We start from the raw sequence: 25,135 nt of genomic DNA, 5'->3' as shown, positions 1-25,135 counted from the left end.
TCACATAAAAGCCACATCAGCAACAGGATTTTCATTAAAAAATGAACTGAACAGCAACATATTTTCAATTAGCATAGGTATGAAACTATCAACATGGCAGCAGTGTTTTGCTTTGTGTGCATGTGTCTAACTTTAATCTATTATTTATGTATTTATTTGCTAGCTGTTGTCTTGTTTACTGACCAAATGTTTATTTTTTCTAGAACTCTCAGAGATTTGTCAGAAGAAATATTTGTAAACTTTATATTGAGGGTCTTTTTCCATTCTAAGGATATACAAGCACAAGCTATTTCATAGAGACTTTTGACTCCAGAAGTCGAGTCCCCAGCCTCATCTCTTTCCTTGCCAAGGTCCTGGTGCTATTTAGAGTCAGTGTTTAGACATGGTTATTTTCAGTCAATATATATGCCAGATGTACAGAGAGAGGAAAAGCTGGAGAAATGCAGTAGAAGGTACTGGCAGGAGACAGGAGCTGACTGGAAGATCAGTCTTGGAGCCCACTACCCACTCTCACACCATCACTACCTTTTCTCTGTTTATACCAGGACTACTAAACTCTGAGAGGGAGTTGTTTTCTTCCATAAAGCTATCAAAAAATAGCTTGAAAAGAAAATCCCCAGTGATAAAAAGTAGTCATTTATTGAGCAACTTCGGTCATAATTATAGGAGACTTTACACATCAGTGGAGACAAATATGAACTCATAATTCTGTGTGTACTTCTCTATCAGCTGTGGTACTGTTTTTGGAGCCAAACCAATTCTACTCAGGCTGTTACATCACAAAGTCCATTTGTGCAAACCCATGCTATGTGCTGAGTACAGAATAGATGAGGTGCAATTTTACACCTGTTGTGTGGGGATCCTATTGAATTTTATTTGATTCTTGTCGCATTTCACTGTGGGGAACTGCAAGGAGTTCTTTTAAAAACAGATGGTCGAGAATGAAATTAAGTCAACCAAGACAACGTTGTACCTTGAAACTGTTTATTAATAACAATAAACAAACAAAAAAAGCTGTTGCCCTACTAAAGAGGGCTAGAAAAGACAAGAGGAAGAAACAAGGATGGAGGGGAGAGGGGGGAGAGGAGAGACAATCAGACAGAGACAGAGACACAAAGCAGGCATTACCACCAAAGGCAGGGTCACAGAGGCAGGGCGTTGGTCAGGGACACAGGGAGGCAGGACAGATGTGAGGGTGAGCAAGAACAGTGAGGGCAGGAGAGCCAAAAGGCAGGCTGAGCCAGGGCAAGAAGCAGACAGCAGCAGGCTGGAGCCAAAGCAAAAAAAAAAACAAGATCCAAAAGGCCTCCAGACTTAAAAATCCCAAAAACCAAGACACAAACAGCCCTAGTCACCAAGCCCAAAGCCAAAACATCCCTGGCCAAAAGACAAGGGATGTCCCTGGTCAAAAACACTCCAAGAGCTTGTTGTGCAGTTACTTTTATACCCCCTGGCCCCTCCCATAGTCTGCCTGCTGACAGGAGACCACTGGCCCAGTCCAACCTTCCAGTGCAGTCTGTGGTTGGAGGCTTTTCACCATCTGATTGGAGAAACCTCTCTGGGCAGCACAGTGTCCTTGTGTTCTCCTGCTGACTGCTTATCCCATGTGAGGTGTGAAATGGTTACCAGGCAAAGTCTACTCAGAGACAGCTTTCACACATCTTCTCCTAGTCACCTCTGGCAAGAGGCACATGTGCACCCCCTCCCCTACAGGCCTCTGACAACCCATGTTGAGACAGAAATCAAAACTAAATTGGCTCCTCACAATTCTTTAACATCATACATGAATATAGTTACATATTGAACAGAGAAATTTGTGCTGTGGAAAGAAGAAAAAGTTGACAAAATGTCTGACACATGTTGGGACTTTTTATGTCTTTAATTTAAAGGCTGAATTTGTGATGTCTAGTTTTGACAGCAGTATAACGAGAAAAAAAGATAGCAGTGAAACTTCTAAGGAAGTATTCTGGAATCTTTGCTATCATTAAGTGATCTTTAAAACATAGAAAGTAAATCCCTTCCCTTTTCTACTATTTAGTCCTTCAACTTATATCTACAATAGTATATGAATTAGTGATCGCTACCTGTAGGTAACCTCCTGTAAGATGTATTTTGTTGGTTGGTTTTAGGAGGAAAAAGAACAAGAAAAATACACATCTCTATCCTTCCACGCACAGACTTCAAAGTACACAACATTACAAATTATTCTTCACTCCTGCTAAACATTGATCCAAAAGCCTTGCAATTCTAACATGAAAATCACAGCAATGCTCCAAGTAATTGCAGCTGACAGGAGACAGCTCAAATGCTGGAATGTTTAGCTGGATCAGGACCAGAAGGCTGTATACCTTGCATGATCAAATTCATACTCATTAGAGGACTACAGAATTAGATTCAGTTCATTATGTTGTTATTGATCTTGTTTGGGGAGAAAAGTTACAGATCTGCCTAGCTGGAAATAGATAGTAGGTATTTTATTATATCTTGATGATTTTGCTAGTATTTGGGTTAGGTTTTCCCCAGGAAATGTGTCTCCCACTATATTTTCTTCAGGTGATTTAGTCTCTTCCTTAGAACTGAAATGGTCCAACTTTGAAAGCTGCATAAAACTTACCTGCATGTGTCAGTGGCTTGGAATGTGAGATGCATGTTTAAAATAGCATGGTGGATGTATTTTACACTTCAATGAGTTCTAAACATATTGCATTGTGCTAGTTACACAAAACATTGTACTGGGTTTTCAAAGGAGCTTCATTTCACGCTTATTATCAACTGGAATAATATCTTCCTCTGGCAGAAATAATACTTGAATCTGCAGTAACAAACATAACGTTCTTCCTGAAGGATTCCATCTTCCCTCTGCCATCCCTATTATACTTAACCACACACAGGCATTAACACGCAAGGAAAAGAGGTCTCCTTAACATTTGGAAAGTCAAGAACAGAGTGGATGTGTAAATAACACATTTTTGTTTCATACCATAGACCAAATAATGGTTTTGATGGAGACAGAAGCACCAGGGAATTGCCTTTTTAAATATATCATCCAAAAACTAACATAAAAATAGTACGAATGAAATTAGATATTTATTCATCCCCTGGTTTTGTTTATTTTGATCACTTTTAACAAAAGAAAAATAATTTTCAGAAGTTTAGAAACTATTTTTAATACTATAGGTACCCACAGTAGCTTTTAGCTTGCAATTAAATCCAAAGAGCATTCATCTTTAGTACTGAATATTGATATTCATCTTCCCAAGTGATGGTGTCCAGTGCCATTCTGCTTAGGTATGGTTGTCCTAGACTGCTTTTCTGGGATTCTTACACTGTATTTTTCCCACTCTTCTCAGAGATGCCACTTGAGCTCAGGAGAGAAGGCATCTGTACACAGAACGTTGCTTATGTACTTAATGACAATATTGGGGGAAAAATAAGTACTTCTAAGCTCTAAGGAGAATCTGAAGGAAAGGGATTGGTCACAAGTTGGTTCTAATCCTCATCTTTTGATTTTGGGTAAATACTGACTTAACAAGCGACTCATATAGTTCATTCTTCTTCTATGCAGTCACAGAAAAGAACAGTTTGTATGGTTTTTTGACATAATTTCTTTTTTCTAAGGACCCCCAACTTTTTGATCCCTTTAAAAAGAGATCCAAAAGCCAGGTCTGTGTTTTCATAGATTCACAGCAGACTGGTTACATTTGGTCATGTTCTGTCTGATCACAAATCGTCTATCCCTTTCTAAGAAACGTAAAAATTTCTTGATAAATCCCATATCCTGATATTTGTTTTCTGGAATAGGAAAGGGTTTGAATCCCTCAAGCTGAGACTTGAATTTTACTAAAATCTGTAATGTCATGGATTCACATAGTTGTCTCTTTAAGTAAAAGATACTACAACTTTCTTATCCATATAAATAAAATCTATGCTTCTTTTAACCCAATGAACACCAAGTATTGGAGGTCTCAGGAGACCTGGAGTCAGAAATGCCAGCTGTAAGGGGTATGATATTTGCATAAAAACACTCAAGTCTGAAAGCTGAAAGAGATGGGAAAAAAATTAAGTTTCTGATAATTAAGAGGTTATACAAATCAGCCCCTTTAGACCAGATTTGACATTGTCCTTTTTCTGAGAATCTGTGGCTGACTATGTCATTAAATCTGTTCTTTAATATTTAGTAGAATTTTTTGTCTCATTTTTGTTCAAGTACCGATGCTGGGTGAAGCTCAGGTTGATTTCTTTTTATTCACAACTGTCTGACAGCCTTTGAATGCAGGCAATATTTTATGTAAATGGTTCATTATCTACTAACCAAATTACAGGCTTTGGCTCAAATTCTGGCATGTCCTTAAAAGATACCTTTTATAACATGGAGACAGAAGCAGTGTCAAATCTGGAAGAAGGTATGCAAATCATTTTCAGATGTATCAGAAAAAAAAATAATGGTGTTTCAAAACCCTGGTATTCTGTCCACAGAATTAAAATTCTTTTTAACATTTTCAATATCACTTTTTTATAATTATAACTCCTTAAAATATAGGACAATTAGGAAAGCTAATCTTTTGACTTCTAGGTGTTTGATCACGAATTGTAAAAATAATGTAATATTTCTATTTTTAAAGATGTACTGACCCCAATGTTATTTTTTCCTTTTGTTTCATATGTAGCATTTCAACACCTACAAACATCTGCTTTATTTTCATAGATCTTTTCTAGTTTAAAAGATACACTTTCACTTTTGGTTTCAGAAAAAATGTTTCTTTCAATCTAATTTGCAAATTAGTTCTTAGGCTGAGCAGAGGATAAGAGACCTTCCATTCCATATTTTCTTAGTAGCTTGAAATCCAGTCTTTGAAAAGAAGGAAAAGAGATTCATGTTTTTAGCTGCGTTTCAGAATTCCATAAAATGGCAAACTTATTTATAAGGTTCTTTGTCATAAGCTTATTTAGAACAATTTAGAACAATTAGATCTCTGATAGATCTAATTAGCTGTAACTGTTTGTTTTGTAAATTTGATTTAAAGTTTGTTTTCTTTTTTACATAATTATACAATCAACAAAGTGATCTCTTACATTTTTCTGCGATGAAAATAGCTATTAAAATATATTATAAAAGAAAGCAAAAATGGGAAATTTTTCTGCAGTAATTTAGCATACAAGGAAATGAATGTGCTTTTCTTACAGCTCTATAGTAGAAAGCTTAAGTTATCTAACATAAATATTTTTGCACCATATTCAATATTACTTTTTTTTCCCTTGAAGACTCTAAGGAGACTTTTGTGGGTAGATTATCATCTGCTTAGGCCTGTCCAGTTGCTGCTGATTTTTAAACTGTGTGTGCTTTTTCAGATGTGCCCTCAAATCCGTACGGAGTCCGAGTTTTAGAGCTGTCCCAAACCACTGCCAAGGTCTCGTTCAATAAGCCAGACTCACATGGAGGTGTGCCCATTCACCACTACCAAGTGGATGTGAAAGAGGCAGCCTCAGAAACCTGGAGAATAGTTCGCTCCCATGGAGTTCAAAGTGAGTATGCAAAAAAATGGAAGTATTTTAACTGAGAAGAATGCCCGGGGAAAATACTGTAAGTATATCTTAACTGTTTCTTTCTTTGTCTTAGTCAGATAGCTGTATCTCTGTACTAGTGCAGACCTCTCTATACCGGTTAGAAATAGTCCTGCAACTTTGTAAAACTCAACTGTTACTTTTTATTTTTACAAATTTTACAGTTGTTGTCCATTTTTCATGTCCAGCCAAAAGCCAGCTTTTGAAGTTACACATTTCAAAGAGAATAGAAATGATATTGTGTTTGAGAATGTGCATTATGTATGCAGCTAGATTAATAATTTTAAGTGAGCTATTATATAATATTTAATCCTGGGCACTAATTACTGATTTTTAGCTACTTAGTAACTTCCTACGTACTGTTAATATTCAGGATACCTGTTTCAAAAGCATATCATATTTGTTCAACAAGCAATAATGCCTTTTGAAAGAGTACTTACTTGCATGTCTCTTGGCAGAAAAGAGAATAAGCCTCCCCAAACACATAAGAGTTCTTTAGGCCCTTGATGAGTTGGGGAGTTCATACAGAGTAATGTTTACCTTTGTATCCAAATTTGTCTTTTGGTATTTTTAGTGCAAGTCAAGGCAGCCTCAACAGTTTTCTGATTAATACATCAGGAGGCAAATGTTTTTGCAGCTGTCAGCAGAGTCACAGGAGACAAAAATGTAGCTAACCTAATGTGTGTTCTCTCTGTCCCTTTCACACCCTGTAATTATGCAAAAATTCTGCAGTAAACTGAGCATGTTTAAAATTACAGCATTATTTCAAAGAAACATATAATGAACAAGTAGTTAACATGTATTCAAAAACAGGTTTACAACTCATCTTTTGTTTTTCTTAGCTCAACACAGTAACTGTGTGTATAAATGTAATAATGTAAAACATAATAACATTCATTTTACTCCAGTATAACTTGAATTTCTTTCAGTATTAGAACATCTAAAGAAGACATTGAGATTTGTCTATTTGCAGGCACTCACAAAATGGATAGTGGTGTACTTCTTCCTTTCTTTTCATGCAGTGTTGCAGATCAAGTTAGACATTTTATCCTCATAGCTACTTCCTTCAAAGAACTTGAAATCATTTTTTTCTGATATGAACTATATCAAATAGTAAAACCTGAAGTGACCAGTCTGTCTAGTAGGGTGCAAGCTACTCAAATGAGTAAAAACCCAGTGACTACAGAGTCAATCAGTCAATCACACAGATGATGAATTTCATTGTAAAGCCAAAACAAAAAAACTCAGTGTTAACTTTGCAAAAAACGTATTCACCTTACTCCCCATAAAACTTTCTTTCCTATTATTTCTGTTTATGTGAAGTTTATTAAAATATTAATTGATTACAGTAGGAAAGGTGTAATTTGACAGACCCTTGTTACTAGAGTTGACTGAAGATTCTTTCTTCAAAAATTCACTTTCCTTTTGAAACATTCTTTCCACACAGTGTTTTTAAGTTGTTGCTCATTTTGGAGATTTCTATATAACATGAATTGATCTTAGAATCATTTTAGTCCAAGACTTGTTTGAATTCTGTAGTTCTAAAATTTTCACCATGAAACTAAATACTAAATATGAGTATTTACTATCTGTGCTGCCATTCCTACTCATATCAAACATTTCTTTGGCAGAAAGCTGGATTACTTCCTGAATACTGTCATATTATTTTCCCACATCCTCCTTTGTAAACTTTACTTTTTCACATGGACAGTTTCAGGGGCGATACCATCTTGCAAGCATATGTTTTCCTCATCATTTCATTGCCTCCTAAATGTATGCTGAAAAGTTTTGTGGAGAAAAAAAAATAGGTCACACGACTTTGGACATATTAAAGATACCTCTTAATACCATATGTTAGCAAAAATTATGCCAAGTGATGACAAAAAGTTGTAAATATGAAAATAACCTGAAACGCCATCTTGGTCTACAACGAGTCATGTAGTAAACACATAAATATTGAAAGGACATTGGGTAATATTAAAAATTAATACTACATTCATAATGAATTCATTATGTTTTCTGGAATCTCTGCTGATATACCCCTGCATAGAAAGACTGAGACTGTATATCCTGTATTTCTCTGAACTGCTTTCTCAACTATTTTAGAAATCAAAAACTACTTCAGATTGTCAAATATTTACTAAACAGAAGATACCTTGTTTTCATAAATCTTATTGAATCTACATTATATAGTTTGATAGGAAAATCGAAAGTCACCTGGTTGCATTTATCATGAGTCCCTGCTGATATTCTATAAGACATTGAAAACTTTTTCCATTCCCAGTGAAGTACTATAGGACCAAACCAGAAAACCAAAACATGCTACCAAAGCACAGACATAACAATCCATAACAGAAAAAGCTTTTGCAAAGGAGATGTCAAAAATCAAATTAGTGTCTATTCTTAGAAAGGAAATGCTGCTAAATGTATCTGGAATCTTTCTGGAATATTGAGCCTTTGCATGTTTCCTGGGCATTCAGAGGGGTTTAGCAATTTTTCTAAAACATCTATTTAAACTTCTCTCCATTTATATTTAACCCTACTTACAGTGTCATGTTAAGATAACCTTGAGATACTCCAAAACCCCTATTTTCACTTCCTGAAAGATTTTTCAAAGAAGCTTTTATTAGTGTGAAGGTGTTCTTTGTTTTGGTTTGTTTTATTTTTCTTTCACCTTTTTGAGACATTTCAGATACTTTATAGTCTATTAAAGGATAATAACAAATACATGTTTTAGAGACAGTTTCTGATTGCACTTAAGTAATGAAGAAACACTTTACTACCATGCCTCAACATCATCTCAGCTAAGTGAGGAGGATGTTTAGAATGCAGTCAGTTTTCTGTATTATGATTTTTAGTTGGGTCATCATAATTTGCACGTTTAGTCAATATTCCTTAATAGAAACAAAGCCACTTTTTCCATCTGTTCACATTTTAGGGATGATTTATGGCTAAGATTCAGATATAAATGTTGTTTACGCAGGGACAGATAACTGCTTGCACATCTCAAGTGGTGGTGCATACATAATGCATGGGCTGTGATTTTTTTCCCAGCAGTAAGTGACAAAATATTCTGAAATTTTACAGGATGGCTATTTATCAGTCTGATTCAACTCAGGAGTGGTAAAACTGCAGACCTTTCTTGCCACAATGTGCAAAATGTGTAAATTCAAAAAATATCTTTCAAGGGAAAGAGACATAAAAACCTACATGCAGGAAAATGTTGTACCTGGAAGACTGTTAAAATTCCAATACAGAGATTTTCAAGGCTAAACTGAGTCTTCTACTCCCCCTCTACTATGACCTAAAGGAATATTATGTAGTTGTCTTCACACAGTAACTAAGTACAACTATAAAGTGATAAAATTAATGAAAAATGCTTTTAAAATGAAACAAATGTTACAGAAATGTGGCTAAAGAGGCAAGTGTATAAATAAAGCATTAATAGGTGATTAATGTGTTTCAAAAACTTTTTGAGAAGAATTGCTCCTAATGCTAGCAAGTCATTAATTTTCATCTACTTATGATCCAATAGCTGTGTATAAAACCTTTTACAACTAAGATTAAAATTGTTTTCTTTATAGATGCTTATCAAAGTTGTTAGCTATTCTTCTGTAATCAATCATCCAATAAACACAAATTAGTTTAATCAGGACGATTTACCAGTATGAAGTGGAATCTATGCAAATCTAATCTGCAATTCTTTTCATTTGCCATTTTCTTCAAAGAATCTCTCTAAACTTTGTCTCAGACTCTACTAGTTTGAGCTGTTTTCAGGTAAGGGGAAAATTCTAGTCTTGGAGTGTAACCAGGAATATCTATTTCCCTGTTCTCTCTCCTTTGTCTTTTATAATGAAGAAGATTTCATTTGAAAGTCTGTGCTGATTGCAGCTATTGAAGCAGAGCACAGAAAGTGAAGCAATCATCTGATACACCAATTTCAGTCTATTAAGGGATTTAAAATCATAATCAACACTCTGGTAGTTCAGGGAGCAAATGGCAGTGAGATTTTTCTGCACTTTTTAGGTGCTCCTCTGAATATGAAAATAGTTTTGTTGCAGGCTTCCAGCAAATCCAGCTTTACAGTGGAGTTCTCTGAGGACCGGAGTCCCAAGGGGAGGTGGATGAACAGGGAAGAGTCCCCTCAGGGCCCAGACATTTATGATTCTGTCAAAAGTGAAAAGAAACACGATAATCTTGAAGTAGCAGAAATGCAGATAGTAGTGGCAAGATTTATTCTCCAAGGAGAGTTTGCATCCTTCCACCCAGACAGCTGGTAAATCCCTGAGTGTGGGAAGATGCTCATCCACTGTCAGCAAGAGGACAACCACGGGTAAAGAGCATTTGCCAGGATTTGTTCCGTAGGCACAAAGGAACCAGGGACAAGGTGTAAGACACCTGTGCTGGAAAAAATCCCCACAATCCTCTGTGCAATTTTGTATTTAAAGGACATTAACTCACCTGTTTCTGTCTAATCAACAAAGACTTCATAAGAAAAAGCCTCCATTGTTTTTCCATTTCATGCAGTATTGACTTTTCCAAGGAAGAAGCGAGATAGAGTCTCTGAAATTCAGTTCTTTGCATTCCACCCCTCAAAAACCACCACCGGTATAACTCTAATAGAGAAACCATCAAGGTCCTGTTTTGTCTTAATAGCATTATAGACATTAGTAATTCTTTACAAATAATGCATTTGTAAAGAATTTGCTTTCACACAAATCCAAACCACTGCAGAAGTGTGCTTGAAACCTGAAAAATGTGAACTCTGAAAACATTTGAATGTCTTCAACAGGAATACAAAACACTTTATTTCCTTTGTTCCTCAATTTACAGGTTGACAGAAAAAGATTTTTGATTTTTTTTTTTTACGAGAGCATTATCTATTTCTATAAGAGAAATACCAAGGAAAAGCAGTCTCTGCATTTCTAGAGCTACTTAATTTGCTGGTGATAGAACAACATCAGGAATGCAATAAACACAGCCCCATATTCAGTTTACTGTGGAAATTCACCTGTAGCATCCACTCAGGTGGATGGCTTTCACTCTCTTAGAGAAGAGGGATAAACATTTGGGGATTTGTGGAGCCAATACAAACAGCCACACACAACCCCCACCTTTGTTTCCTCTAAACTACTTGTGTTTGGAAATTCTCGGATTTCAGATAGAGGGGTTTTTTTTCCTAGTTATAAGTATTGATCCTATGATTTTTTTAGACAAAAATTTAAATCAATTCATTTTCAGTATTAAATGTCAATTATTAATGTTTTATATAAAACCTTAATAAATGTGGAAGACTTCTTAAAGCAAGTCCTCTCATTTATTGAGTTTTGAGACATTTGAGAAAGATTCTAGGTTTCCTGAGTTTCTAGGGAATTTGCTAATCTGTTAATGCCTAGATAATTTGCAATTTCTTATATCAAGAACAATTAGTAGCATGAATTGACTGGATCTTAAAACTCAGAAATATCTCAGCTTGTTTATTTTTCTGGAAAACAAAAACCCAAACAGAAACAACAGAAAAATACCCAAATCAACCAAACATAGACCCCCCTAAAAATACGAACCAAACCAACCAACCCACCAACCCCAAGCCCCCACAAACACAAAGTCTCTGCATTTTACTGGCACCTCAAGGTCTAAGTGTTTCTTTCAGGAGATCCTCTGTTGAGTTTCAACCCTTTTAATGAAATTATCCTTGGAATTATAATTTAGCTCTTGTAGGATACTAGCATAAAATAATTTCTACAATAGGCAAATGATATAAGCTAAAGTTATACATACGTTTGCAAACTGGGAGGTAGAAAAAAGAAAGGTATAGAAAATCAACATGTTATACCAGATGCTTTTTTGAGTCTATTTATATGTTTTGTATTCCAGTGGTCAAGAATATTGTCCCTTTTTGATATGAGATTCTTCTTTGGATGGCAGAAAGCAAAGATGGCAAAGAAACTTTACAAATAATGTGCCAAGTATAATACTATTCAATAGTAAAAGTGTTAGTAGTAAATATATTTCAGTCAGGGATATCAAAATATACCAAAGATAATTTATCAAATATGTTTATATTTCTTTAGTGAATAGTTTACTAAAGAAGACAATAATTTTTGAAACCTTGTGATAGCATAATCAGTCTGTGGGCAAGAAGAAGCTGAATATAAATGTTTTTACAATTTTCCTTTACAAGGCAAATTGAAAGGATGAAAAATACTTCTATCTAAGAAATGTTGGCACCTTTGCTCTTTCTGGAAAAAAAGAAAACCCTTGACAGGTGAACAACAAGTTGCATTATATTACTTTTCTGAAAAATAAACATAGCATAAGGAAAAAAATCTGAGCTTATTAAATAGCATCTTAATTATATGCAAACTGAAGAATAATAAATGTAATATTTCAGTTTCAGCTGATAAGGAGTTATCCAGTTACAAGCACTAATGCAAATATTTTCTTTCAACATAACTAGTTTTTTCTCTTTGGGTTTTAACAACTTATAGCTCAAATCTGAAATAACTAATTCTTTATAATTTCATATTCAAATCTCAGCAGGTTCTGTTTATTTCCTTTTTCATCTGAGTACACTAAATTCCATCTATTTCATGAAATCCTAGAATAATTTAGCTTCCTAAATCCTAAAGATCTCAAAAGGAACCTTTTCATCATGAGCTCCAACTCCCCCAGGTTGCAGCAGGGTCAAATTCCAAGTTTTCCTAGGGCTTTGCCCTGAGTTATAAATATCTCTGTGGATACAAATTCCAGGGGTTAGCAGGGTTTTTTTGTGAAATGAGTGGTTTTTTCTCAAACCAGCTCCTGTCCCTACTATTTTATTCACATGCATTTAAGCAGGTTTTAAGGCACATTATAGAGGATAAGTGTTTTCTGTTACCCAAGATATGTTCTTAAATTGCTGTGCTGGTACTGTTGCTCCTTTTACTACACATGTGCTTAAAGTTAAAGGAATGCCTGTGTTGATGAGGTAATCAAAACTTGAAGTCCTCTGCCTCTGTATTGTGCTATTTAGTTTTGAATTGGCTATACCAATGAGAAGGTATCCGTGATGTAGGCAACTCACAATAAAAGTTCTTAGTAAAAACAGAACATAAACCAGTAAATTTAAATAGATAATTTTGTTTCTCTTTTACTTTTTATTATACATATATATATATATATATATGTATATATATATATGTATACATTTAACAAGGGTTTGGATTTTTTGTGGTTTTGTTTTTGTCTGTGCAGATCAGATTTTTGGGTAAAACCACTAAACTTCATTTTCTGTCATTAACCAGGACATTTTTGGTGGACATCATATGAACAGACATTCTGAAGACTTCAAAATTTTATTGAATCATAGAATTATAGACTGGATTGGGTTGGAAGGGACCTTAAAGCTCATCTCATTCCAAACCCCTGCCATGGGCAGGGACACTGTCCACTAGACCAGGCTGCTCCAAGCCCCATCCAACCTGGCCTTGGACAGTTCCAGGGATGGGGCAGCCACAGCTTCTCTGGAAAACCTGTGCCAGGTCCCCACCACCCTCACAGGGAAGAATTTCTGCATAGATTTCCCCTGAGATTTCAGAAAAAACATTATGCAAAAATATACTCTTTCCCGTTATAAAACAAAGCAATTACTATCTCTTATTCTTGAAATTGAGAGGAAATCTAATAGGTAGATTAATAAGAATTCTTATTAATTGCCTCTTAGGTTACAGATTTTGTATTTACTGCTTCTTTTGTACTGAAGCATGAAAAGACGTATTCCACTGATTACTGAAACAGTTTCCCAGTGTAGCAATATTTGACCATAAAACCAGGAAAACTTTCAAATAGATTCCTGAGAGATACAAATCCCATATAATTTAATAATTTTGTTAATGAATTTAATGATTAAGGAGACTATATCTGTATAATTTGTAGATCAAACAGAAATAAATTGCAAATAGTTTGGTAGTCTAAGTCAACAATCAAAATTACTTTCAGAGTTGAAAATCGTCAAGGCAGAATTCATTAATTTCTACTGCAAGCTGCAAAAGCAGAAGGAAAATTACATTCATCAGCCTGTCCCATGGGGAAATACATCTTGAGACATTTAATTCCTGTGCAGATCTGTCAGATTTGACTCTCTATGACATGAATTGTGATCCCATTTTGTTCGACAATAACAGTTACTATTCTGAGGAGTGTTTATGCCTTTCTGGAATACTATGTATGTACTCCACAAATCTAGAAGTACCTGAAGGCTAAGAGGTTTTTGTATCTGTTAAATTATGACATAAGCCATTCTGGAATATTTCTGTGTCATTAACTGAGCTTTAGGATATATTTATTTTTTTATCAGACTGTTAGGCAGGCAGTTTAAGAACAGCAAAATCATGGATGAAAAACCCCTGTAAAGTTAGACTCCAAAAATATATTGTTGCTTTATACCCAACATTTTAATTATGTTCTGTTTATTGTCACATTATCAAATTGACTAAAATTAGTGTTTTCTTTTAAGAAGCTTCCATTTTTAGTACGCAATAATTGGTAATATTTTAAAAAAATTTGTGGGTCATTCCTTTTATCAGTTAATATACTGATGATACTATTGAAAAACTAAACTCTTTTTTTTTCCGAAAGAAACTGAGTATTTAGCTTGATTCAAAAATAGTTTTCTCAACTTAAAACTAGCTTTGAAATCACAAGAAGGCAGGAATTGCATATATATATATATACACACACATGTTATTAAGCTATAGTGTTGTAAGATCTGATACAAATATAATGAAATAAAAAGTGCTTAAATTTTAAAAGATCCTAATTCTTGGGATAAAATGGTATTATGTGGTTTTCCAATAAAATTTTCAATGGCAAGTCATCATTAAAAAAAAGTGAAAGAATGCATGCAGTTTTATAAACACTATAGGCTATAATTAAATATGAGGAGAAAGACCATTGTTATCTGATATATTTTGTGTATATACCTGCATGTGAGAAAGTTTTTCAGCCCTTTAATTCTGTCTCTGTACTAATTCTGGCCTTCATCCAAATCTTTGCTGTAAAAGTCTCTTGTGGTTGAAAAGGTTGAACTCTAAATAAATGTCTTAAACTAAATTACATGGATGGATTAGAGGGACTGGAAAGTGAGAAGTGTAAAGGGAAAACGGTGTTTAAATATTTCAGGTTTTTATACAGACCTGAAACATCAGGAGAATGAGATGTACTTTCCACATTTAAGGGTGAATAAAATGTCATGAGAAGTGAAGAGAATCCAGATAATTTACTGCACAGCATGAGTTCATAACTAAAAGCAATTGAGTGTTATGCAGATATAACCACTATCTGAGCTTACTCTTTTTTTCCTTGTAGTTCTGTGTTTGTAATTGCATTTAGTCAACCAGTCAAAGCTCACTGCAGAACGTGATTTATGGTTTTTGCAAGACATAGACTTGAAAATCTGTAGGAACAAATGGAAGATACTTTGATTGCAAAACTATGTAGTAAATATTTTAATAAGAAATTAAGTGGAGAATCAGTCATTCCAAATGCATTTCACCTGGTGCTGTTGTGATAATTCTGGTCTATTTCCTATTTAGACCTTTCAGGCTTTATAACTGCACACTCTCAAGTAAATTTAGGATGAACAGCTGATCTGATGTAAAGGTCTTGCTGTCGTGGCTTGTAAAGGTAAATCTTGTTAAGCAAAGAGTGATGCAGTGCAGTATTGGGTATGAATAACTGATAAATGAGACACATGGTGCAGCTGCAAATTTTGCCTTTCAAGTGTGTATTGTATTCATCCAACATTTATTGCACATTGCTTGTCTACTTAGAAAAAGATAAAGTACATTTATGGAATATTTATGTGTATATAAACTTCTGCTGCACTTTGTAATACAAAACAGAAAAGTGCTCCAGGATGACAGAATATTCTTTAAGTATTTTCAAGGTCACTGAGTGACAGAGTGGTTATGAATAGAGCTCTCCTTCAGCCACATACAAGAATGAGCAACAGAACAATAGCATGACCCGATCTGTATTACATTTCACAATACCTTTAAATTAATCTCTTTTTTATGACCTTTTTTCTGTCTCCCCATTTCTTTCTTCCTTGGTAAGAAATAAATTATAGTATACAGGAGTAGGACGGGTATGAGGAAGAAAGTTATGAAGGAAAATTATCTTTGCATGTAAGAATCAAAAGACCAGTTCTTGAAATCATCATTCATGTCAGCTTTGAGGTCTTTCTGTTTACAGAGTAGGGAGTGTTAGGAAAGACACATTTGGGGTCATGAAAATGGCCTCTCTGGAGACAGCAGAAATCAGGAGTTGCTTTATTCTTATTTCAAGTGGTGATGGTTAGGTGTCTACTGGTTACTGAATTACGTAACAGAGCAAGTAGATTTTCTTTTCCTCACACTTTGCATGTTCCAGTGTTGAAAAGTGCATGGCTTAGAGGAGTGAAAGACAGAATTCCTGTGTCAGAACCTTCTTCTTAGGCAGCTCCAAGGCTGCAGCAACTTAAGTGAGAAAAGTTATACAGATTTTACACATTCTGTTTATTACTCTTAGGAAGCAGAATTAGAGTGAAATTGAAAATGCTGGAATTTTAAATAGCAGTCTTAATTGAGAGACAAGTCTTGCTAACATATGAATTTACCTATGAAAATACTATGCGTCTTTGAGCATAGTATTTAAAGCATTCATTCCCTGTGCTCTCAGGTATTCCTTTGGGTTACCATTAAGAATTTCTGAATTCTCAACATCTGTTTTGTTTCACTGTAAGAGTACTGATATATTTGTAGTAATGGGCAATTTAGATCCATCTGGTTAAGGAAGGCCACATCTAGTTTGTGTATAATAACGCAGTACAGTTTTGTAACAACATAAGAAAATTAGTGATTTGCATTTTGTTACATAAAACATCTTAAATATATTGTAAAGCCTCATAGGAAACAGAAACTGTAGCTCTGCAGAACTTTGCTGACAATAGGAAGAAGGTGCAGTGGTTAAAAAGTCATTATTTTCTTAGACTTTGGAGGCATTATGGCCACAATAACCCCCTGCAGTACTATGGGCTGAGGCACAGTGGCTGGAAAGCTGCTGAGAGGAAAAGCAGTGGTGTGGCAGCAGGACCAGGGCAGTGACCATCCATGCCCCTGTGCTGGTGAGGGCACACCTCAATCCTGTGTTCAGTTCTGGGCTCTCACTGCAGGAAGGACAGTGAGGGGCTGGAGAGAGTCCAGAGAAGGGAACAGAGCTGGGGAAGGGTCTAGAGCACAAGGCTGAGCAGGAGCAGCTGAGAGAGCTGGGGGTGTTTGTTCTGGAGTAGAAGAGGCTCAGGGATGAATTCATCCTTCTCTACAGCTCCCTGGAAGGAGGTTGTTGCCAGGTGGGAGCAGTCTCTTCTCCCAGGCAGTTAGTGACAGGACAAGGGGACACAGTCTTAAACAGCAGCAGGGGAAGTTCAGGCTGAACATCAGCAAGAATTTTTTTCATTGAAAGGATTGTTAAACTTTGGAATGGACTACCCAGGGGGTGATGGTGGAGTCACCATCCCTGGAGTTGTTCAAGAAACAAATGGATGGGACGGCTAACAAAGCTGCAATCAGTCAGAGCTTAGACTCAACCTCAGAGGTCTTTTCCAACTGAAGTGATTTTGTGATTTTTTTTTTCTTTTTAAATTTTCTTTTGTGTGTGTGTGTGTGTTATAAGGAGAATATATTTAGCCCATTAATCAGTGACTAGTTCAGATTAAGTTGCTAGTTTAGACCTGAGTTTCACCCTGTGAAAGGCAGTTACCAGGACCTTCAGATGAAAAACTAGGTGGATTTACTACACTATGAAGTAGCGTATACACATTCAACAGAACATATTCCAGGTGCCCCATGGGAACTACTGAGGGCCTCATGCTTAGGAGAGACAGCTTTTGTCTGCTGGGAATTCAGGTGAAGCCTACCTCACCTTCTGCCAGGATCTTTTAGTAACAAAGAATTCATGGATAGAGTTTTGAATGTAGGAAACCATTTTCAACTCTAACTTTGTGTTGCAAATTTCAAATGGGATGGAAGTCACAACAGGAACTTCACTGTAGGAACAGAAAAAAAAATAAAAACACCAAAAAACCACAAAGAAACGAAAAAAACACCTGACATACAAGTAATTCTTTGCACCCTGCAAGAGAGAGTGAGAAAATCTAGTTTCTGCCTTGTATGAAGTAGACTGAGATAGGATACAGTTTGATTTATACACTTGAGGAATGAGACAAAGTGATATAGCTGCAGCAAGAGTAGAAGAAAGGAAAGGTATACATTCATAACTAACTCCTGCCTCCCTCCTCAAAGTATACTTCATTCTTCATTAATCCAGGTTAGATTCCAAACTTTACTATAAAACATACTAGCATTGCCTACAAGCTAACAATGAACATGTATTCGTAGTCTCCTGATAAATGATCTTGCTTTATTTTCTGGGTTGTCTCATAGCAACCATTTTTTCAGCCTTGAAGGGTATTCAAAAAGAGAAAAAAACAGTAGGAAAAATGACAGTGTAAACTATATTAATAAGGGCATTGATTGCCCTTCTGCATCGAGATTACAACAGTTATTCCCTTACTACATTTTGTAGTATTTTGTGTTCACTCAATATATTATTGCTTACATGTCTTAAATCTGCTTTCTGTGTTCATATTGCCAATGTAAGTTCAGTGTATTCAACGTCCTCAATTTTTTTCTTACAGGATAATTTTAAAACTAATGTCTGCAGAAAGTAAATTTGATTAATGAAAATGTTAAACCTAATCAGGTTTTATATCTAGCAGTATAATTTGTACTACTAAAATTGCAGCAATTATAGTGACATAAATATTTAACAATGAACCCTGCTGAGAACATTAGTCATATGTTAGAAAGCATTTTGAGCAATACTTTCTTTTCACATCATGGGGGCAATATCTGGTAGAAGTCCAAATCCCCCTTGATTTCACTGTATTCATTTATTGTTTCATTAAACTTTTTAGTATAGTCCTTTTCAAGTGTCTGGCTGCTCCTCCAAGCAAAATCTTTGCGTTAAGAATTGTACAGTAGTTTTATAGCAGAGGGCAAAATGGAGTTCCAAGAACCAAGACAGTATTCCCCTTTAATTTATAGAATCAGAAGATTTGGTTGGAAGGAATATCTGGTTTTCATCTGGTCCAACCTCCTGCTTGAATCAAGACAACTGGCAGTCCTAGATCAGGTCAGGGTGTGGTTTTGTCTAACTCAGTCTCAAGTCCCAGGGGTGGAGGTTACTCACCCCCTTGTCTTTGTATAACCTTTTTCAGTACCTCATGAATTGATATTTCTAATACCTGGTCTGAACATTAAAAAAAAAAAAAAAAAAGTGTGATCACTTCTTTTAAGGACTGCGCCAAAGTTCACCAGTCTCCATGAGATCCAGAATTTGTATTAACTAAATTAATGCTCCTAAATGCTAAATGCTGTGATGAGAAACTGTTAGTCATCACTGAATGTTGTTTAAATTACTGTCCAATAAGTTGCAACACTACAAAACACTGTGCACACACACAAAAAAAAAAAAAAATAGAAGTATTTCTTAAAAGCTTGATCCAAAACACTTATTAAGTAAATAAAATTAAGGGCTAATGAGTACTGGGACGAGATCTGACACTTTAAAAGTTAGGTAATTCAAAGCATTTGTTTTTGAAATGTATTTGAATTGTGTGATTTTAAAGCTGAGTATGTATATCCATTTTTACTTATTGCATGTTGTAAAGAATTCTTTCATTCTTTGAAAATGAAAAAGGGAATATCAACTGTTTCAGGAACTCTCTATCCTGAACTTTATATTTAGTGGTACTTACGAAGTTTTTAGTAGTCCGTTCTTTCTTTCTCCTCTCCTTTTCCTTTTTTCATTCCCTTCTCTCTTTTTCTTTTCCTATTCTTTGACTTCCATTTCCTTTAATATCTACAAGTGTCTTTTATGGAAGTTGACTGCATTTTTAAAGATTTGGTATTAAGCAGCTGGCTTCGTCATCATAAAGCTAGTCAAGGAATTATATAAGTAAAAGCTTGGAGAAAGGGATATTAAAGAGTGTGTATTTGAAATATAAACTTCATTGTAGTGATGATGGGAAACAAAATCTATCAAAGCTAGATCCTGGTTGCACATGGTTACTGATAGGATGCTAATAAGTACTAGTGGCAGGATTTGTTTATGAAATCTTTTATTGTAAAATTGTATAATAGAAAAGTTTGAAGAAAGTATCAAGATAATATGGTCTATTTTATTATTTGGAGTACAAATTTTTTTTTTTTGTAAACCTACAACCTAAAAAAACCATGCTTTTGTTCTTTTTTTTTTTCTTTTTCGTTTTTTTCTTTAACTTTGCATAGGTGATTTATTTTATAGGGAGTTCCTGCAAGTGTGTTTCTGTTCTGAATAAAGTTGTGGAAGGTTTACTGAAACAATGATCTTTCTCAATAGATTGCTTTAGTTTCAGGAATGTTTTCTTTTTTTCTCTGTGTGCTCTGCTGTTACTTTGATTAAATACAAGTTGAACTAAGGTGTTTTTTAAATAAATGAACTTCTAAAGAAAGTCCATTCATTGTTACACACGAAGTTTGTTAAATGAAGGGCCCCATCTTCTGGATTCACGCTGATTCAATATATTATAAATTATTTTGTCAGTCCACAAATTTGCTCTTTTCTAGGCGCTTTAGTTTACATTCCTGCTTGCTTTATTTTCATTAATTTATATTACTGTGCATTTTGTTACAATAATTTTCCCACAGATTACTTAATCTTTTCTGACTAGATTTATTTCAATAGAAATAGGTATCAAAGAAAATCCCTGAATAGGGATGCTACTTTTGGTTCAGTTTATATTGTGATAGCTCAAAATCCAGCCCAATAAAATTAAAAATTAAATACATGGAAGAAAAGAGCTTAAAATGGAAATTGTGGTTTAATGTGTTATATATTAATGTTAATAAAAAATATTAAAGCCATTTTTGCCAAATGCATTTTTATGTCAGCTACTGAAAAGTGTTTTGTAAAGAAATTACTCATGTTAGTGAACATTAGATTATATTAATTATACCTGATCTACTACACTGTAAATCTTTATTCATGGGTAATTATTTGTATTCACAGTTAAATAAACCACTAATACTTTTATTCCAAAATAATGTAGTAAGTATGCATTATAGTGCAAAGAATGATGGAAATTCTGGAAACAGAACCATTTTCTCTGATAATTAAAATGATTGCATTTGTTTCTGGTGTTCTAGGGAATTACTTAAAGTTAGATATTGTCTCAATTTATGCCAATGATTTCATTGATAGTATGATTTTCTATCTTTTTTTTTTCATAGAATGTACAACTTGAAATATTTTCATTATTACAGTTAATTTATTTGTGTTAGCTGAATTCTGACATTTATAGCCAGATGCTTGAATGAGTATTTATGAAATTAATTGTTATTTGGGCAAGGCAGACAGATGGAACTGAGACAGCCTGGTTGTTTCTGCATATGAATTAAAGTTTTGTCTATTGTGTAGCAAAATCCTCTTTTTATTTTTTCCCCTGAATTTCTCCCCCATGGCAATTTCCAACTTCATTCTGTCAATATTTCTGTGAGCTAACTGTGAGTTTCAGCTAGAAAAAAGAGGTTTTATACTCTTCTTCCTACTGTGCAAACACACAGAATAAACAAAACAGTTGTTGCTCATCCCAGAAAGACAGATTTTGGGCAAAGTTCCTCATATTCTGTAAAATCTACAAGAGTCTCAGACATTTATACAGAACATTTTCACTTTACTACCTAAAGTTGCCTTCCCATGATTTTTTCTCCTGCCCTTAAAAAGAACATGAATCATCGTCTCAAAGAGAAACCTGTTTAAGCTTCATAAAAATGCTATTCATTTTTTTTCCTCTGAAGAGATTCAGGTATTTCCAGGGGACTCAGTTTTTCCTTGAGAGTAGTAAACTCGTGAGTAATAGGTGCAGCAAAGCGCCATTAAATCAAAACACTCCACTTATTAACATGCACAGTAGTCAGGCTGCATTCATCCTCTGTAGTAATATAGATTCAGAGTAAAGGGAGAGAAGTAAGAAAAAAAATCAAACCATCCTCTATTTGTAATACTTCTTTGACAGAAATTTCACTCTGCCACAACAGTCTCAGATATATAGGAGTGAAGATGTTATTTCAGCAACAATATGTCTGAGCTACTTTATTTCAAAATAAATTTATATCCTTCTTCTGTTAGATCTGAAGTTCTCAAGGGACTGAATTTGGAACTGCAATAACATTGTTCTATGCAGCAGATACCTCTCCAATGAGATCAGTGTAACACTGTGTTATTTCTGTTAATTAACCTCATATAAGACCCACTTTGGGATTAATGTAGAGGAACTGTACTGCTGGTTCCTCTAACCTTCTTTTCCATGGTGATGGCTTATGTAATATATCACAATTCTTAGAAGGTTTCTGAGGCAGATTACTTCAGTGAAAAGACAATTTAACATGCCAGACATTTTTCCTCTCATTCTGCTCTAATAAAGTAACATAAACAACCTACCCCAGACCAGAGAAGCAGCTGGGGAATTTTTTGTTTGTCTGTTTTACTGACTTGGGTTTATGGTAAAATTTATTTCACAGCAAATCTTGTTAGATGTTGCTTCCCCATGGTTCATTTTGACAGCAGTTAAAATTCTGTGACAATAAAAGGAACTTTTCTAGATGAAATGCTTGCAAGCTATATTTTAAATATTATGAAGTTCTGCATTTTCTTCTATCTAATATATTGCTGTGTTTTAATTTCTTAGATTTGCTTGCAAATTACAAGAAGCTGTAGAATAAAAATAAGAACTTTATACTCACTGTTGCTTAAACTTTAGGATTAACCTATTATTACATAATAGGTTAAACTTAATTTTTTATTCATTAAGGTTAAATTCTTTTGCTGTGTTTCTTTTTAATTTCTGGTTGACAAAATTTAATAGGCCCAGCCAAACAAGCAACAATATTCATGGCATACCTTGTCAAAAATATTAATAATTTTGTACTAAAGCCTTAACATAGCATATTAAACCAAGCAAATATACCTGGTAACTTCTTGTGCCATTATGTTCTCCAAGGGTACTTTGAGACTTAAAGCCTCACTTATAAATGGATAACACTAAGCTCTGAGCTGTTGTGCATCATGTTAATTAATTAACTAACTTAAATGAGATAATTTATTTAATTTTGAGAGTTCACTAGGGACTGTTCTGCTTTTCCTTCTTTGGAGTATTCCTTCCAAATCTACTTCTCAATCTAACCAGTCACTATGTAAGTAATCCCAGGAAAATCAATCTACAAAATTGAATTATATAGCTAAAGCTCACAGATACTGTGATTAGAAAGACAATATCTACTGATAAAACAGCTAGAAGAAACTGGAAAATCTCAAATGATACTCTGAAAAAAAGGGATTTCACTTTCAGTATATCTCGAACTTGATGGCCATCAATAAATATGCCAATAACATAATGTACACATATGGTATGCAGTGGACTGGTTCTTTTCACATTTCTGCACTGAATGTGAAAGAAATCAAAATATCCATTGTGGCCAGGGCTATTTTCCTGTGAGAAAAACCTATTTGTATATGGAAAGATGATTTTATACTTAAATAACAGATACAGATACATATATTGTAAAAAAACTTAACTAGTTTATGAAGGATTTTCTTCCAATCTCAACACTTCTCAACAGCAAGCAGTGAAACTTTCATTTCTCTTAGATTACTCTTCAGTCCCACACATTTTTTATATTCCATGAGACAACTTCTTAATCTTAATTACTCCAAGTATTCTTTTACAACTGAAGTATGTCTTCTTATCCAGAAAGACTCTTTTCTTTGTTTTTCAGAAGGCCATAGTTAATTTTTCCTACATGTACATCACTGATACTGAGTGGGTCCAGATTTTGAGGACATATTACACTAACAGATATATCTGGGTTAATTCCACAAATGTAGTTGCAAAAGTCATTGTATCTAAATACATAGTGCTGTGCAGAGGATTCTGAAGTATACACTGATTCTTTACATTCTGCATATATAAGTAATTTTATTAATTTCTATAGGTCCCAGGAGTGTTTACAAAATCAGATCCTTAGGTTTCATTTGCATTTCTTAAATGTGGACTCATAGTTGTGTTTTTATGTTGTTTAAATTTTAAAAACATTTACAACAGCACTAATATTTGGTATGCCTTAAGGTTTCTTTTCAGTGCAGCTATTCATCCTTGGAAAGTAATCATGGCTGAAAGGCAAGTCAAATACTACTACTGCTTAGTTAAGTTTTAAATTTCATCTTAACAGAACTCAGTGTTATATCTCCTAATTCTATTCTTATTCTCATGATGATACATTATTTTTTCATGACATGATTATACTTTAGAATTCAATATTTTTAAATCTCATAAAATGATAAAGCTAAAACATGCTGGAAGACATACAATTCTACTGCTCTATTTACAAGAAAATAGTTATTTTTCAATGGCAAATTCATGCAAAATGCCTATAATAGAGTGTGAAATGTAGAAGTTACTGTTTTTCCAAATCCATTAAATCCCTGTAGCTTCACATTTAATGGGAACTCTGTCAGACTGCTGTAGAAACTAAAGAAATATAAATTCTAATAAATCTGGACTTAAAAGAATAACAAAGAGTATGGACAGAAATAATTATGCTTTCATTGAATATATATAACTTCAAAAGAAGGCCTAAAGTAACTAAAAAAATACTCCTTTATAATGAGAAAATTAGGCTTGCTGGGGACTGATACTACTGGCTCTTTTTTAAGATATTACATTTCCACAGCCACTTGAAAAACTTTACAGCCCCTGCTTTCCTGGGCAAGACAAATGCTGTTGTGCCCCTAGTCAAGTCCACCTAATTTCCATCCATTCCCCAGCATGAATCTGACATATGGAGGGTTCATCACAGAGCTGGCAAACAGCAAGCAGGCAATTGCTGGAGAGAAAATAAAAGGAATCTTTCTTCTAAAGGCAGGGTAATGTTCCAAGAACTCTGCATGGATTCACATTTCCAACTGCATACTCAGTATTGCTTTTTGGTAAATACAGTATTATGATACTATTTATCATGTATTTCCATAAAGGTTTCCAGAGTCCCACATTACTTTCCTGAATTTAACTTCTAGATTTACAGTTGTATTCTTAGAGCTTTTTGACAAGCTTTACCCCTGTTTCCTGCTTCAGATGGCATCTTTAGGTAGAATCATAGAGCTAGATTGTGTGAATGATCACTGTCAGGAGTTCAGTCTTGATTTCTGAAATCATGTCCCAAATTCCCACCCTTTTGCTTCCTAAGTATGTTGTTGTTGTTATAATTTAACTATTATTATTACATTTATTTTATGTGTTTCCATACACCTTCTCTGAAATACATACAAACCTGCCTAATTCTCTTCCAGGTCCTCAGTAGATAACTGAGATGTCTTGCTTTAGGCACCTTTCATTTTAGATCTTGAACACATTCTTGAGCTGGCAGACCAGAACACCAGAAAGTCACCATCATGT

At 34.6% G+C, this 25,135-nt stretch overlaps 1 protein-coding gene across 2 annotated transcripts in view; it reads left to right on the top strand.

Annotated features, from left to right (window-relative positions):
- Nucleotides 1-25,135, top strand: part of NCAM2 (neural cell adhesion molecule 2) — a 136,936-nt gene that overhangs the window by 61,501 nt on the left and 50,300 nt on the right. For both annotated transcript variants that reach the window (XM_063393880.1, XM_063393881.1), the window contains exon 11: nucleotides 5,350-5,523. In XM_063393880.1, coding sequence (XP_063249950.1) covers nucleotides 5,350-5,523 — 174 coding nt within the window. The remainder of the gene's footprint in view (nucleotides 1-5,349; nucleotides 5,524-25,135) is intronic.

This window comes from Prinia subflava, chromosome 3 (assembly GCF_021018805.1).
Source record: "Prinia subflava isolate CZ2003 ecotype Zambia chromosome 3, Cam_Psub_1.2, whole genome shotgun sequence".
NCBI classification, from domain to species: Eukaryota; Metazoa; Chordata; class Aves; order Passeriformes; family Cisticolidae; genus Prinia; species Prinia subflava.
Note: the sequence above shows the minus strand (reverse complement) of the source record. Positions and strands in the feature narration are given on the sequence as shown.